The sequence below is a fragment of the Ahaetulla prasina genome, chromosome 6 (assembly GCF_028640845.1).
Source record: "Ahaetulla prasina isolate Xishuangbanna chromosome 6, ASM2864084v1, whole genome shotgun sequence".
Classification (NCBI taxonomy): Eukaryota; Metazoa; Chordata; class Lepidosauria; order Squamata; family Colubridae; genus Ahaetulla; species Ahaetulla prasina.
This window is the reverse complement of record NC_080544.1, coordinates 106,957,356-106,971,253: the sequence shown is the minus strand read 5'-3', so window position 1 is coordinate 106,971,253 and position 13,898 is coordinate 106,957,356. Positions and strand designations below refer to the sequence as shown.

The 13,898-nt window shown below is 46.1% G+C and overlaps 1 protein-coding gene across 1 annotated transcript in view; it reads left to right on the top strand.

Annotated features, from left to right (window-relative positions):
• The window catches only part of EIF4G1 (eukaryotic translation initiation factor 4 gamma 1), a 151,331-nt gene that overhangs the window by 117,460 nt on the left and 19,973 nt on the right, over positions 1-13,898 (top strand). The window contains exons 17-23 of the mRNA XM_058189240.1: positions 2,933-3,169; positions 7,114-7,218; positions 8,873-9,023; positions 9,989-10,089; positions 11,629-11,731; positions 11,821-11,926; positions 13,445-13,743. Coding sequence (XP_058045223.1) covers positions 2,933-3,169; positions 7,114-7,218; positions 8,873-9,023; positions 9,989-10,089; positions 11,629-11,731; positions 11,821-11,926; positions 13,445-13,743 — 1,102 coding nt within the window. The remainder of the gene's footprint in view (positions 1-2,932; positions 3,170-7,113; positions 7,219-8,872; positions 9,024-9,988; positions 10,090-11,628; positions 11,732-11,820; positions 11,927-13,444; positions 13,744-13,898) is intronic.

The window sequence follows — 13,898 nt, the reverse complement described above, 5'->3', positions numbered from 1 at the left end:
GCGCTTATTTCAGGGTTCAAAAATATGTAAGACGGTCTTATTTACAGCGAAACACGGTATCTATTTATCTTTCTTTCTCTTCTTTCTTTCCCTCCCTCCGTCCCATTATCTCTGTCTATCCATCCATCCATCTAGCTATATCACGTATCATTCACCTATCAGTCATCTATCAGCTAGCTAGCATCTGTCTATCATCTATCTCTTATTTCTATTTATCATTATCTGTCACTTATCAATCATTTCTGTCATTTTTATAGCTATCATTTCATCTATATATCTATTATCTAATTTGCTTAGTTCACCATCTCCCAAAAGCAACTCTAGGAGGCACATAGCAATCAGTTAAAAACTGCAAATAAAGAAACAGCAAATATAAAATCTACAAAAATCTACATTGAGGAATAAATGGTATTAAAAAAACAAACATGCAGCCCCTAGGCGAAGAGAGGATTAAAAATAGGGACCTCAACAATGGAGCCATTTAAGCATATCTCCAGGTCGCTGCAATTCCAGGCCTGGTGGCATAGCCAAGTCTTTTGAGGGCCTTCTGGAATGTCAGAAAGGATTTCTATTGGGAAAAAAGGAATGATAGGAGCCCCTGGACTTCTTTTGATTGGACAAATAAGTGACTTGGACTGAAAGCCTGGCACACATCCTATTGGGAGGAGGTAGGGGGTGTGGTTATGTTGGTATTGATGGTATGTTAGGAGCTTGCTATGTGTCACTAGAGATGCTTAATGCAGAAATCCTGACTCTAGGAGTTGACGTTCACAGGTGTGGCCTGCCGGTGGCAAGCAGAGCTGGCAGCAGAGTCCCAGACAGTGAGGAGGTTGGGGAGGAACTGGGGCCAGTCCTGGGGGCTGGGGAAAGCTTGGACGAGAGTCTGCATCGGAGGCAGAGAGGGAGCTAGACAGCAGCGGGGCAGAGGAACAACTGGAGCCTGTTCCCAGTGTGCCCATGCACAGAGCTGCCAGAAGACAATAACAACTAAGAAAGCAGGGCCGACTTGGGAGTAAAGCTACAGTAATTGACCCCTCCCATAGGAAACAAAAGAGGAGCGAACGGGGAGTGGGCTTTTGCAGGAAACAATTCGTTCCGTTACTCTGAGAGACTGTTCTAAGTTTTGCCTTGCACTGCGTTTGGAAACTAGTTAACCTGGCAGCTTTCCAAGCGAGATAAGGTCTGTGTCGTGTCCCACTCCTCCGCTGACGGCCGGGTCAGGGAAATCCGAATCAGGCTTGCCTCTGCAGCTCTGCCCAAAGTCCTAGCAAAGTCCTCAGAGCAGGCAGGAGACCAGTAAGTGACTTCAGCAAGATAAGTTCGACTTTTGCCTGACTCAGAGACTGCCAGAAAGTAGATCCTTTATATAGGCCATGGGGTGTGGCTCCATGACTCAGCACTCATTAAGGCCTGCCCCTCCCTTCCTTCTGTTGCCTCCGCCTATCCAATCTTCTGATGCGAGGATTACTCCAATCAGCTGTTGGTAATAAACCCTCCTCAGGCTCACATGCTGTGGAGGAGGGGGAGGGGTCTAGCTGCTCCGTTTGCCTGGGCATGGAGTCAGGGCTGGGGCAGGGAGGTGTTCCTTCTTCTGCAGTTTGTCTGGGCATGGAACCAGGACTGGGACCGGGAGGCATACATTCCTCAGTGTTCGGGAGCAGGCAAGAAGGCCCCGGCTGCTCTGAGGGCGGGCAAGACACAACAGTCTGTGTTGATAAATATTCCTTTGGAAAGCTGGACAGGCCTTGCTGACTGTGAATGAAAGGAATTCCCAGTCGTTTTGCCGGGACCAAGACTCTGCTTCCTGCTTTTTAAGGGAGCCTAGGTCAGAACAACAGGTCTCCTGTTGGAAAAAGGAGAATTGATTTGCCCCAAATGGACAACTTATCAGGCCACAACTCATTCATTTTATGTACAACTTTGTAGAAACGATCCGAGGGTTGATGATGATGAATCAAAAGAAGAATCTTTATTGAACATTACACAAAAGTTTATACAGCTTTTCATAGCTCAGCTAAAATATGTGTTACTTCATTATTGGCTAATGACTCTCCAAGGCACAATAATTGGTTAGTTCTTACATCATTGGCTTTCTAGCATATATGCATGTATGAAAGGAAGATTAAAGCAACAAATGTTTCAGGTTAAACTTTGTTTCATCCTGTATCCTTGTATATGCTGGGAATACGGCTTAAATGAGGTTTGCCGTCGGAGATAAGAGTACTGCCTGCATTCCAAAATGTACATGATGATGAACAAAATATTAATCTGTCGTGTCCCACTCCTCCTCTGACGGCCAAGTCGGGGAAGTCTGTATCAAGTGTGCCCCTGCAGCTTTGCCAAAGTTCTGTCAAGAGTTCTCAGGGCAGGCAGGAGACCAGGATGTGACTTCAGCAATCCAAATTAGACTTTGCTTGACTCAAAGAATGCCAGAAAGCAGATCCTTTATATAGGCCATGGGGTGTGGCTCCATGACTCAGCACTTATCCAGGCCTGCCCCTCCCGTCGCCTCTCCACTCTCTGGAAGCGTGGGTCCCTCCAGCCTCCAGCTGCCGGCAATTCCAGCTCGTGACTGGCTTCACACTCCCCAGGCTCACATGCTGTGGGGGAGGGGCCCAGCTGCTCCGTTTGTCTGGGCATGGTGCCAGGACTGGGGGATGATGCATGTCAGGCCATTCATCTTGCTCGGTCTGTCTGGGCATGGTGCCAGGACTGGGGGCTGGAGGCATGCCAGGACATTCTTCTGCACTATCAGCGTCCGGCAGGAGACGAGAGGGGCCTGGCTGCAGCGGGGGGGAGGGGGGGCGAGTGAGGCACAACATAACCCTTCACAACTTCTCTAAAAACAGCTGAAATGAATTGTTTTAAGACAAGAAGTTTAAAAAGTCATTTTATCCACAGTCAACTCATAACTCTCTTGTTTGTTCGGCAGCCTGAAGAGAAAACGCGCCTAAAAGAGGAGCTGGATGATGCGAGGGACAAAGCCCGCCGGCGCTCTCTTGGCAACATCAAGTTCATTGGGGAACTCTTCAAGCTGAAGATGCTGACGGAGGCCATCATGCACGACTGCGTGGTGAAGCTGCTGAAGAACCACGACGAGGAATCCCTGGAGTGTCTGTGTCGGTTGCTCACGACCATCGGCAAAGACCTGGACTTTGAGAAGGCCAAGGTAGTTCACTCCTTGCTGGAGAAGGGAGAAAGCAGTTCTCTATCTTTCAAGGAGCATTAGATGCCCCTTGCGTTGGACAAACGTCTTAGGTAGCTATAGAGATTCTCAGTCATCCAGGTCAAAAGGCAACTAGAAATTCCTGTTTTTTCTTTGAAGACGTTTCACTTCTCATCAAAGAAGCTTCTTCAGCTCTGACTGGATGGTGTAGAACGGAAAGGTTTATACTCCTTGCCGATAGCTGGTCATTTGCATCCTTTTAGAGAGCCGTTGAGGTCACTTGCGGGTTTGTCTGTGTCCTCAGGGTCACCCGAGTAGTGTAAATGGGTGTGGAGCTGTGCTTTCTGCTTAACTTAAGGCACCACACCCATTTGCACTACTCAGGTGACCCGATGACACAGATGAACCTCCCAAATGTCCTCAAGGACTCCCTAAAAAAGAATGCAAATGACCAGCTGTCGGCAAGGAGTATAAATCTTTCCATTCCCCACCATCCAATCAGAGCTGAAGAAGCTGCTTGGGTGAGAAGCAAAACTTCTTCAAAGAAAAAAACCAGAAAGTCCAGTTGCCTCTTTGAAGAAAAGCACCTATGGGGCACACTTCAGGTAGTGTGCCGAGGGCACATTGTAGCATAAAGATGGGCAACTATGGCAACTTTACAGACTTCAACCTCAAGTCCTCAGGCTGTAAAGTTGCCATAGCAATAGCATGTAGACTTATATACCACTTCACAGAGCTTTACAGCCCTGTCCTACATGATTAGCATATTTGCCTGCCAACAATCTGGGTGCTAATTTTACCGACCTTGGAAGGATGGAAGGCGGAGTCAACCTTGAGCCGGTCAAGATCGAGCTGCTGGCAGTGGGCAGAGTCAGGGTTATGACCTGCCAGCAGAGCTGGCAGCAGATTCGGACAGTGAGGAGGTTGGGGAGGAACATGGGCCAGTCCTGGAATCTGGGGAAGGGTCTGAAGAGGGCTCTGCGTTGGAGGCAGAGATGGGGCCAGGGCCGTATGACAGGTATCAGCTGCCTTCGGAGTCAGACATCAGTGAGGCAGACGAACAGCTGGAGCCTGTTCCCAGTGTGCACATGCACAGAATTGCCAGATGAAGGGAACAGCTAAAGAACAAGGGTTGACTTGGAATAAGGCCACAGGTGGCTGATGAATGGCCCCTCCCATAGGGAATAAAGAGGAGCTGGATGATGCGAGGGACAAAGCCCGCCGGCGCTCTCTTGGCAACATCAAGTTCATTGGGGAACTCTTCAAGCTGAAGATGCTGACGGAGGCCATCATGCACGACTGCGTGGTGAAGCTGCTGAAGAACCACGACGAGGAATCCCTGGAGTGTCTGTGTCGGTTGCTCACGACCATCGGCAAAGACCTGGACTTTGAGAAGGCCAAGGTAGTTCACTCCTTGCTGGAGAAGGGAGAAAGCAGTTCTCTATCTTTCAAGGAGCATTAGATGCCCCTTGCGTTGGACAAACGTCTTAGGTAGCTATAGAGATTCTCAGTCATCCAGGCCATTGTTGTCCCAAAGGTGCTTTTTTTCAAAAGGCAACTAGAAATTCCTGTTTTTTCTTTGAAGACGTTTCACTTCTCATCCAAGAAGCTTCTTCAGCTCTGACTGGATGGTGGAGAACGGAAAGGTTTATACTCCTTTGCCGATAGCTGGTCATTTGCATCCTTTTAGAGAGCCGTTGAGGTCACTTGCGGGTTTGTCTGTGTCCTCAGGGTCATCCGAGTAGTGTAAATGGGTGTGGAGCTGTGCTTTCTGCTTAACTTAAGGCACCACACCCATTTGCACTACTCAGGTGACCCGATGACACAGATGAACCTCCCAAATGTCCTCAAGGACTCCCTAAAAAAGAATGCAAATGACCAGCTGTCGGCAAGGAGTATAAATCTTTCCATTCCCCACCATCCAGTCAGAGCTGAAGAAGCTTCTTCAGCTCTGACTGGATGGTGGAGAACGGAAAGGTTTATACTCCTTTGCCGATAGCTGGTCATTTGCATCCTTTTAGAGAGCCGTTGAGGTCACTTGCGGGTTTGTCTGTGTCCTCAGGGTCATCCGAGTAGTGTAAATACTCGCCCTGAGTCCCTTGGGAGATAGGGCGGTATATAAATACGATTAAATAAATAAATAAATGGATGTGGAGCTGTGCTTTCTGCTTAACTTAAGGCACCACACCCATTTGCACTACTCAGGTGACCCGATGACACAGATGAACCTCCCAAATGTCCTCAAGGACTCCCTAAAAAAGAATGCAAATGACCAGCTGTCGGCAAGGAGTATAAATCTTTCCATTCCCCACCATCCAGTCAGAGCTGAAGAAGCTTCTTGGGTGAGAAGCAAAACTTCTTCAAAGAAAAAAAACCAGAAAGTCCAGTTGCCTCTTAGAAGAAAAGCACCGATGGGGCATACTTCAGGTAGTGTGCCGAGGGCACATTGTAGCATAAAGATGGGCAACTATGGCAACTTTACAGACTTCAACCTCAAGTCCTCAGGCTGTAAAGTTGCCATAGCAATAGCATGTAGACTTATATACCACTTCACAGAGCTTTACAGCCCTGTCCTACATGATTAGCATATTTGCCTGCCAACAATCTGGGTGCTAATTTTACCGACCTTGGAAGGATGGAAGGCAGAGTCAACCTTGAGCCGGTCAAGATTGAGCTGCTGGCAGTGGGCAGAGTCAGGGTTATGACCTGCCAGCAGATTCGGACAGTGAGGAGGTTGGGGAGGAACATGGGCCAGTCCTGGAATCTGGGGAAGGGTCTGAAGAGGGCTCTGCGTTGGAGGCAGAGATGGGGCCAGGGCCGTATGACAGGTATCAGCTGCCTTCGGAGTCAGAAATCAGTGAGGCAGACGAACAACTGGAGCCTGTTCCCAGGGTGCACATGCACAGAATTGCCAGATGAAGGGAACAGCTAAAGAACAAGAGTTGACTTGGGAATAAGGCCACAGGTGGCTGATGAATGGCCCCTCCCATAGGGAATAAAGAGGAGCGAAAGGGGAGTGGAGTTTGCAGGAGACAATTAGTTTGCTTAATTGTTCCGTGACTCTCAGAGAATTCTTGCCAAGTTTTGAAGATATCAGCCTGGCAGCTTTTCAAGCCAGATAAGGTCTGTGACTGTAAATTCTCCCTTGAAAGACTGCTGGATGTGAATGAGTGGAATTCACAGTAACTTAATAAAAACTGTCGGGACAAGGAGTCTGCTTAGGAAGCCCAGGTCAGAACAGTCAGCCTGCAATACTGAATTCTAACCATGGTGCCACTGCGTGACTTCATAGTTGCCCATCCCTGTTATAGCACGTACAATGCCCATGGTTAATTTTCAGGTTTGAGAATCAGCCAAGGAAGCTTAATGGCTGTGGCCAGGAAGACAGCGGAAATCTAGCTCGGTTTGCAGACTTCCCTTTGAATGTAATTAGAAGGGCTTCTGTCAATCTCCTTCATTTCACCTTTCAAATTCTGGCTTCAAAATCATCACTTTTAGACCCCTGGTGGCACAGAGACATTCGTTAAATGAGTTTTGCCCAGTTTTATAACCTACCTTGCCACCGTTGGTGAGTGAATCCCTCTCGTTGCTAAGCTAGTAACCCGGTTGTTAAGGGAATCTGGCTCCTCATTGACTTTGCTTGCCAGAAGGTCGCAAAAAGGGATCACGTGACCCCGGGACAGACACTGCAACCGTCATAAATATGAGCCAGTTGCCAAGCAGCTGACTTTTGATCACGTGGCCATGGAGATGCTGCAAACGGTCGTAACTGTGAAATACGGTCATCGGTCACTTTTTTTTTCCAGTGCCGTTTTAAGTTGGAACGGTCACTAAAGGAACCACTTGTAACCTGAGAACAACCTGTCCTGTTTCGATCGTGTCGTCTCACTTCATTTCTTCTTTCGTACGCCGAGTAAATAAACCAACTTTCATTTCTTGCTCTTCAGCCTCGAATGGACCAGTACTTCAACCAGATGGAGAAAATAATTAAGGAGAAGAAAACGTCCTCGCGGATCCGGTTCATGCTGCAGGATGTGATTGACCTCAGGCGGGTAAGGTGCAGGTAGCAGCTCGGTTTTGGTCCCTGGGCTAGATGACAATCCCCTTCCCCTTTTTCTGGGACAGGCCAGCTGGGTAAATAAAGTAGAAGCCTCTACCTCCCAAGGCCAGCTGTGTGGAATTGCGGGTCCTTGGTGCCCTCTGAGCTTGGTTGTTTTCTTGCAGGCATTTCATTAACCAAACTAGTAACATCATCAGTGCTAGAGCGGAGTTATTAATGGTAGAGGTTAATACCTTCTCTCCTGCTTTCCTATTCATTTCGAGTTTAAATCACCACTATTTCTATTATTACTATCAGTATTGCCGCCAAAAAAGCCAGCACAGTTCTGGGCTGCATAAACAGAGGGATAGAATCAAGATCACGTGAAGTGTTAATACCGCTTTATAAGGCCTGGGTAAGGCCACGCTTGGAATACAGTTTTGGTCGCCACGATGTAAAAAAAATGTGGAGACTCTAGAAAGAGTGCAGAGAAGAGCAACAAAGATGATTAGGGGACTGGAGGCTAAAACATATAAAGAACGGTTATAGGAACTGGGTATGTCTAGTCTGATTGAAAAGAAGGAGTAGGGGAGACATGATAGCAGTGTTCCAATATCTCAGCGGTTGCCACAAAGAAGAGGGAGTCAAGCTATTCTCCAAGGCACCTGAGGGTAGAACAAGAAGCAATGGGTGGAAACTAATCAAGGAGAGAAGCAATTTAGAACTCAGGAGAAATTTCCTGACAGTTAGAACAATTAATCAGTGGAACGACTTGCCTGCAGAAGTTGTGAATGCTCCAGCACTGGAAATTTTTAAGAAGATGTTGGCTTAATCATTTGTTTGAAATGGTGTAGGGTTTCCTGCCTAAGCAGGGGATTGGACTAGAAGACCTCCAAGGTCCCTTCCACCTCTGTTATTATGTTATGTTATGTTATTATTATGCTATATTATATTATGTTATATTATATTATTATATTACATTACATTACATTACATTACATTACATTACATTACATTACATTACATTACATTACATTATATTATATTATATTATATTATATTATATTATATTATATATCGCTGATACCACTGTGTCTCAACCTTGCCAACTTTCTTAACTTTCATAAAGTGAACTTCAACTCCCAGAATTCTCCAGCTAGCATAGCATGGCTGGCTGAAGAATTCTGGGCGTTTGAAATGCACAAGTCTTCCAAGTTACCAAGTTTGGCGACCCCTGATCTAGTACACATATAAAAAGTGGGGAAGATCAAGAAGTGGTGGCAGCAGGCACCAATTTGACCACTCTTGGGTCAAGATTCTTTGGGGCAAAGAAGTGGGGTCGAGACGAAGACATCTAACTAGGAAAGTCTGTCCTAAGCCACCTTTACCCAAACAGGCCTAGTTGGAAATTGTCCTTTCAGTGCTGGCTGGGGAATTCTGGGAACTGAAGTCCACAAGTCTTAAAATTGCCAAGTTGGGACACCCTCATTTTAAAGAATTGAAGTACAATCGATAGCAGAAGGGAAGACCAACCTAGAAATATGGCCAGGAGCTGTGTTGTCCATCGCTCGTATCTCTCATCCCTGGTCCGCCATCGTCGGTTTCCAGCAGCCGAGCCATCTGCACGCGGTAATGCCTCTCCCTGCTTTTCCTTATGCCTTTTGCAGAACAGTTGGGTCCCAAGGAGAGGCGATCAGGGTCCTAAGACCATTGATCAGATTCACAAGGAAGCCGAGATGGAGGAGCACCGGGAGCACATTAAAGTGCAACAGCTGATGTCCAAGCAGGATAAGAGGAGAGGGCCTCCATCGTCTGCAGGTGAGGCGGAACCCAAGAGAAATAGACACTGTTTCCATGTGAATCAAATTCTATGTGAACGCTTGTGATCGGAAATGTTTTCCGATCACAAGAGTTCCAATTACAGGTAGTCCTCGACTTACAACCATTCGTTTAGTGACAGATGTTACAACTGGGGAAAAAAAGCAGCTAATGACCGTTTTTCACACTATCGTTGCCACATCCCTCATGGTCACGTGATCAAAATTTCAGACACTCGGCAACTGACTCGCATTTATGACGGTTACGATGTCCCTGGGGTCATGTGATCCCCTTTTGCGACTTCCTGACGAGAAAAATCAGTGAGGAATTTTAAGTTTTATTTCACATTTATTTAAGTGCTGCTAAACTGAACAACTGCAGCGATTCACTTAACAAACCGTGGCAAGAAAGGGTGTAAAATTGGACAAGATTCACCGTTCTTGCTTAGCAACGGACATTTCGGGCTCAGTGGTGGTCATAAGTCGAGGACCCACCTGTACTCCAAAAGTAGCAAATTCTTGGCTCCAGTGGAAATAGAGTTCTAGTGTCAACTCGTAAAACATTCCAGGCCAGTTCTTGAGTTGCTATAAGCAGGAGGGAGGGGGGAATTGATGGAACAGCTGAGCTGCCATGACCACAAGCACATTCCATGCATACTTTACTCCAGATTGTATCCCAGGTTACCAGAGGCAGCCGGAGAGGCGTATTTTCTTCTACAGCCTGAGAAAGTGCTCCGGTTGGAGAATGTGATTTATGACACACCCTGGGAGGAAGGGGGAAACAGGGTCATAGTGGGGCCGTGAATTATGTGGGGCAGAGCTGACTCCACTTGGATATGTGCTGGGCGAACATGTTGCTCCTAATAAAGAACTGGATTTCTTTTGAAACTTGGCTCAAGGCTCATGGAACCCTGACATCTAGCTTTCCCCAAAGTCCAGAATTATTGACTTGTCTTATCTCTGCAGGGGGACGAGGAAACTTAGTATCAGACGACGGTTGGAACACCGTTCCCATCAGCAAGGGTAACCGGCCTCTTGACCCCAGCAGGTTAACCAAGATCACTAAGGTAAGTTGGTTAACAGGTTTTGGGTACTAGTAAAATTGGAGGGGTGTGTGTGTTCTTTTTCTAGAAGACGGAAAGTAAAAGTCTCAAAAATCAGCCTGTAGTGAGATTGCCTAGGTCACCAAAAATCTAGATTGCTTTTTTATGGCCTTTGAATGTGGTTGTTATTATGCTAACCAACATAATACTGAACAGCCTTGCTTTTTTCCTGGGATTTGGGAAAGGGCGGGGAGGACGGACCCAAGTCGTCTTAAACTTACTTTGCATCTCCTCCAGACGAATTCTGTTAATAAGTTTGTATTATTTTATTTTTATGAACGTGGAAAGTGAGATCTGACAAATATTCTAGAAACAGAAAGCAGGACTAGTCATTTGCAAGAAGGCGGCACACACATATCTGTACATCCTGATTTTTGATCGTCCTTAGTTAACATGCTCTGGTTTTTATTTTTAAAGGGTCAAGGCTCAAAATTTGTTGCACATTATGTTATAATAATGTGTTTTTTTTTAATTTGAATTTATATTCCGCCCTTCTCCGAAGACTCAGGGCGGCTTACACTGTGTTAAGCAATAGTCTTCATCCATTTGTATATTATATACAAAGTCAACTTTTATTGCCCCCAACAATCTGGGTCCTCATTTTACCTACCTTATAAAGGATGGAAGGCTGAGTCAATCTTGGGCCTGGTGGGGATTGAACTTGCAGTAATTGCAAGCAGCTGTGTTAATAACAGACAGAATTGGTCTGTTGAGCCACCAGAGGCCCCTTTTTATAAACATAAAACTGCATAAATGTGTTAAGGAAATAGTTAAGTAAATAAGACCTTCCCTTGAGATGTCTATGGAGATTCTCAGCCATCCAGGTCATGGTTGTCCCAAAGGTGCTTTTTCAAGATGTTCGGGTTTTTCTTTGAAGACATTTCACTTCTCGTCCAAGAAGCTTCTTCAGATCTGACCGGATAGTGGGGAATGGAAGAATTCATATTCCTTACAGATAGCTGGCCATTTACATCCTTTTAGAGAGTCGTTGAGGCCACCTGGAGGTTTATCTTCAGGATAACCTGGGTAGTGCAAATGGATATGGAGCCTTAATTAAGCAGAAAGCACCCATTTGCACTATTCGGGTGACCCTGAGGACACAGATAAACCTCCAAGTGACCTCAACAGCTCTCTAAAAGGATGCAAATGACCAGCTGCCTGCAAGGAATATAAATGCTTCCATTCCCCATCATCCGGTCAAAGCCGAAGAAGAAGCTTCGTGGAAGTCCGCAAAGAAAAACAAGAAAATCTAGTTGCCTCTTGAGAAAGCACCTTTGGGACTTCACCTGGGATGAATGAGGGCATTGAGGAGTACTTCGAATTGCCATAAGTAACGATTTCCTTGCAACATATTTGATGGACTTCTTGTAATGTTTTAGATATTTGTTGAAGTTGTTACGTGTTTGCCCGTGAGATGGAGGTGGCGCATTTTAAGACAGCAGAAAAGCACGCATACTAAATAGTAAGCAATTGAACTGTGTCTTGTCTTGCTCCTTTTTACAGCCTAGTTCAATTGACACTAATAGTCAGCTCTTTGCACCTGGTGGACGACTAAGCTGGGGGAAAGGTAGCAGTGGTGGTTCGGGTGCCAAACCTGCTGAACCAGGTAAGGTGGCAATCATTTTAGCAGGAGTGTTGCGAAATGGGGGATGCCATGGAATTCTGAACTCGTCTCACCCGCCGTTTTCTTTCCAGCTCCTCCTGACGCCAATCGCCCGGCCACAAGTACTTTGAATCGTTTCTCAGCCTTACAACAGTCAGCTCCTGCAGAGAGCCAAGATGTTCGGCGTGTGGTTCAAAGGTTGGTGGGATTATTATTATTATTATTATTATTATTATTATTATTATTATTATTATTATTATTATTATTATTATTATTATTATTATTATTATTATTATTAATTAAATTTTTATACCGCCCTTCTCCCGAAGGACTCAGGGCGGTTTACAGCCATAATAAGAAACAACAACAATATACACATAAAACCATAATTAAAAAACTTATTATACAAATGGCCAAATTAAAACATTTAGAATAAAACCCCAAATTTTAAAATGTTAAAACATTAAAACTAATTAAAAATCCTATTAAAATCCTATGCCAGTCCTGCACGAACAAACAAATAGGTCTTCAGCTCTCGGCGGAAAGCCCGAAGGTCCAGCAGTTGCCAAAGTCCAGGGGGAAGTTCGTTCCAAAGGGTGGGAGCCCCCACAGAGAAGGCCCTCCCCCTGGGGGCCGCCAGCCGACATTGCTTGGCGGACGGCACCCTAAGGAGTCCCTCTCTGTGCGAGCATACAGGTCGGTGGGAGGCATTCGGTAACAGCAGGCGGTCCCGTAAGTACCCTGGCCCTAAGCCATGGAGCGCTTTAAAGGTAGTCACCAACACCTTGAAGTGCACCCGAAAGACCACAGGTAGCCAGTGCAGACTGCGCAGGAGAGGTGTTACATGGGAGCAACGTGTGGCTTCTTTACGCTTCTGTTGTAAGAATTTCCTTGTTGTGACCCAGGCCCCAGTAGATAGCAGGAAACTCAGTCAGTGTAAAAACAAACAAATTTTATTCGAACAGTTGAGAATTGCTTCATTCCCAGCGTAGCTCAACTAAATTAAAGCAAATTCCTCCCAACACAAATTCCTCAGTCCTATCACCAGCCTTGGTCCAATTAGGCAAACTGCCAAAGGCCTTTCTTGGGAAACGTTCAGAAGACACCGATACAAAAATAAATGCAAGAAGACGAAGCTTATCAACATTGTTTTCCGGCAAAAAAAGTTACCATGTAGTTTTAGAAAATACGCTTTCCCCAAAAGGTTTTTACAATTTTGGCCACTACTGTACTTGGACGAATAACAAAATGTCTCAGTTTAATAAACATCGTTCCATTTGCCGTGATTTAACCTTTTGGCATGGCTGATGGAGTCTTCATTTACATACTGCATTTCATTTTGCAGTCAATATGGCAAGAGTTGGTCCAGTGACCCTCTGCCTAACTAAACATTTTCATTTTGACTGAAGAAGTTACTTGGATGAGTAATGAAACACCTCAATTTAATAAACTTTGGTCCAGTTAGTCAACGATTTAACCTTTTTAGATACTTGGGAGGTGATGATATCTCTCTTCCGGGTTTGAGATTGCCTTGGAGTTTTATTTAACTCTTACCCCTTCCTTTGTACCACTTCATGCAACGGGGGCATTAAACGATGGGCGATCCTTATGAGGGCAACCTTCCCCTCCGTTGGAGAGATTTTTGGGTTCTTCCACAAAGTGCTGGAAAGGGTGCCCTTAGCCTAAGAGAGGGACTTTTGGGCTCTCTATTTGCAGAAGCAGCAGCAGCCGCGACCGCTCCGAAAAAGGCAGCGAGCGAAGCGAGAGGGTAGAGCGGGCGGAGCGAGGTGACCGCGTGGAGCGAAGCGAGAGGGTAGAGCGGGCGGAGCGAGGTGACCGCGTGGAGCGAAGCGAGAGGGTAGAGCGGGCGGAGAGAAACCGAACCCCGGTCACCAAGCGCAGCTTCAGCAAAGAAATGGACGACCGGAGCCGGGAGCGTGAACGACAAGGAGTCCTTGAAACGGTGCGCAAAGTGGCTAGCATGACGGAAGAGCGGGACCGAAGCAGAGAACCTGGTGAGTGGTGGGGGTGTGTGTGTGCAAACAAGAACCTGAAGCAAGGTGTATCTCCCTCCCTCCTTCCCTTCCTCCCACCCCAATTCCAGGCCAGAAGGAGCTCTTGACTTCTCTTTCTCTTGTTTTCCTTTTTCCATTTCAACATTTTTTTGGTT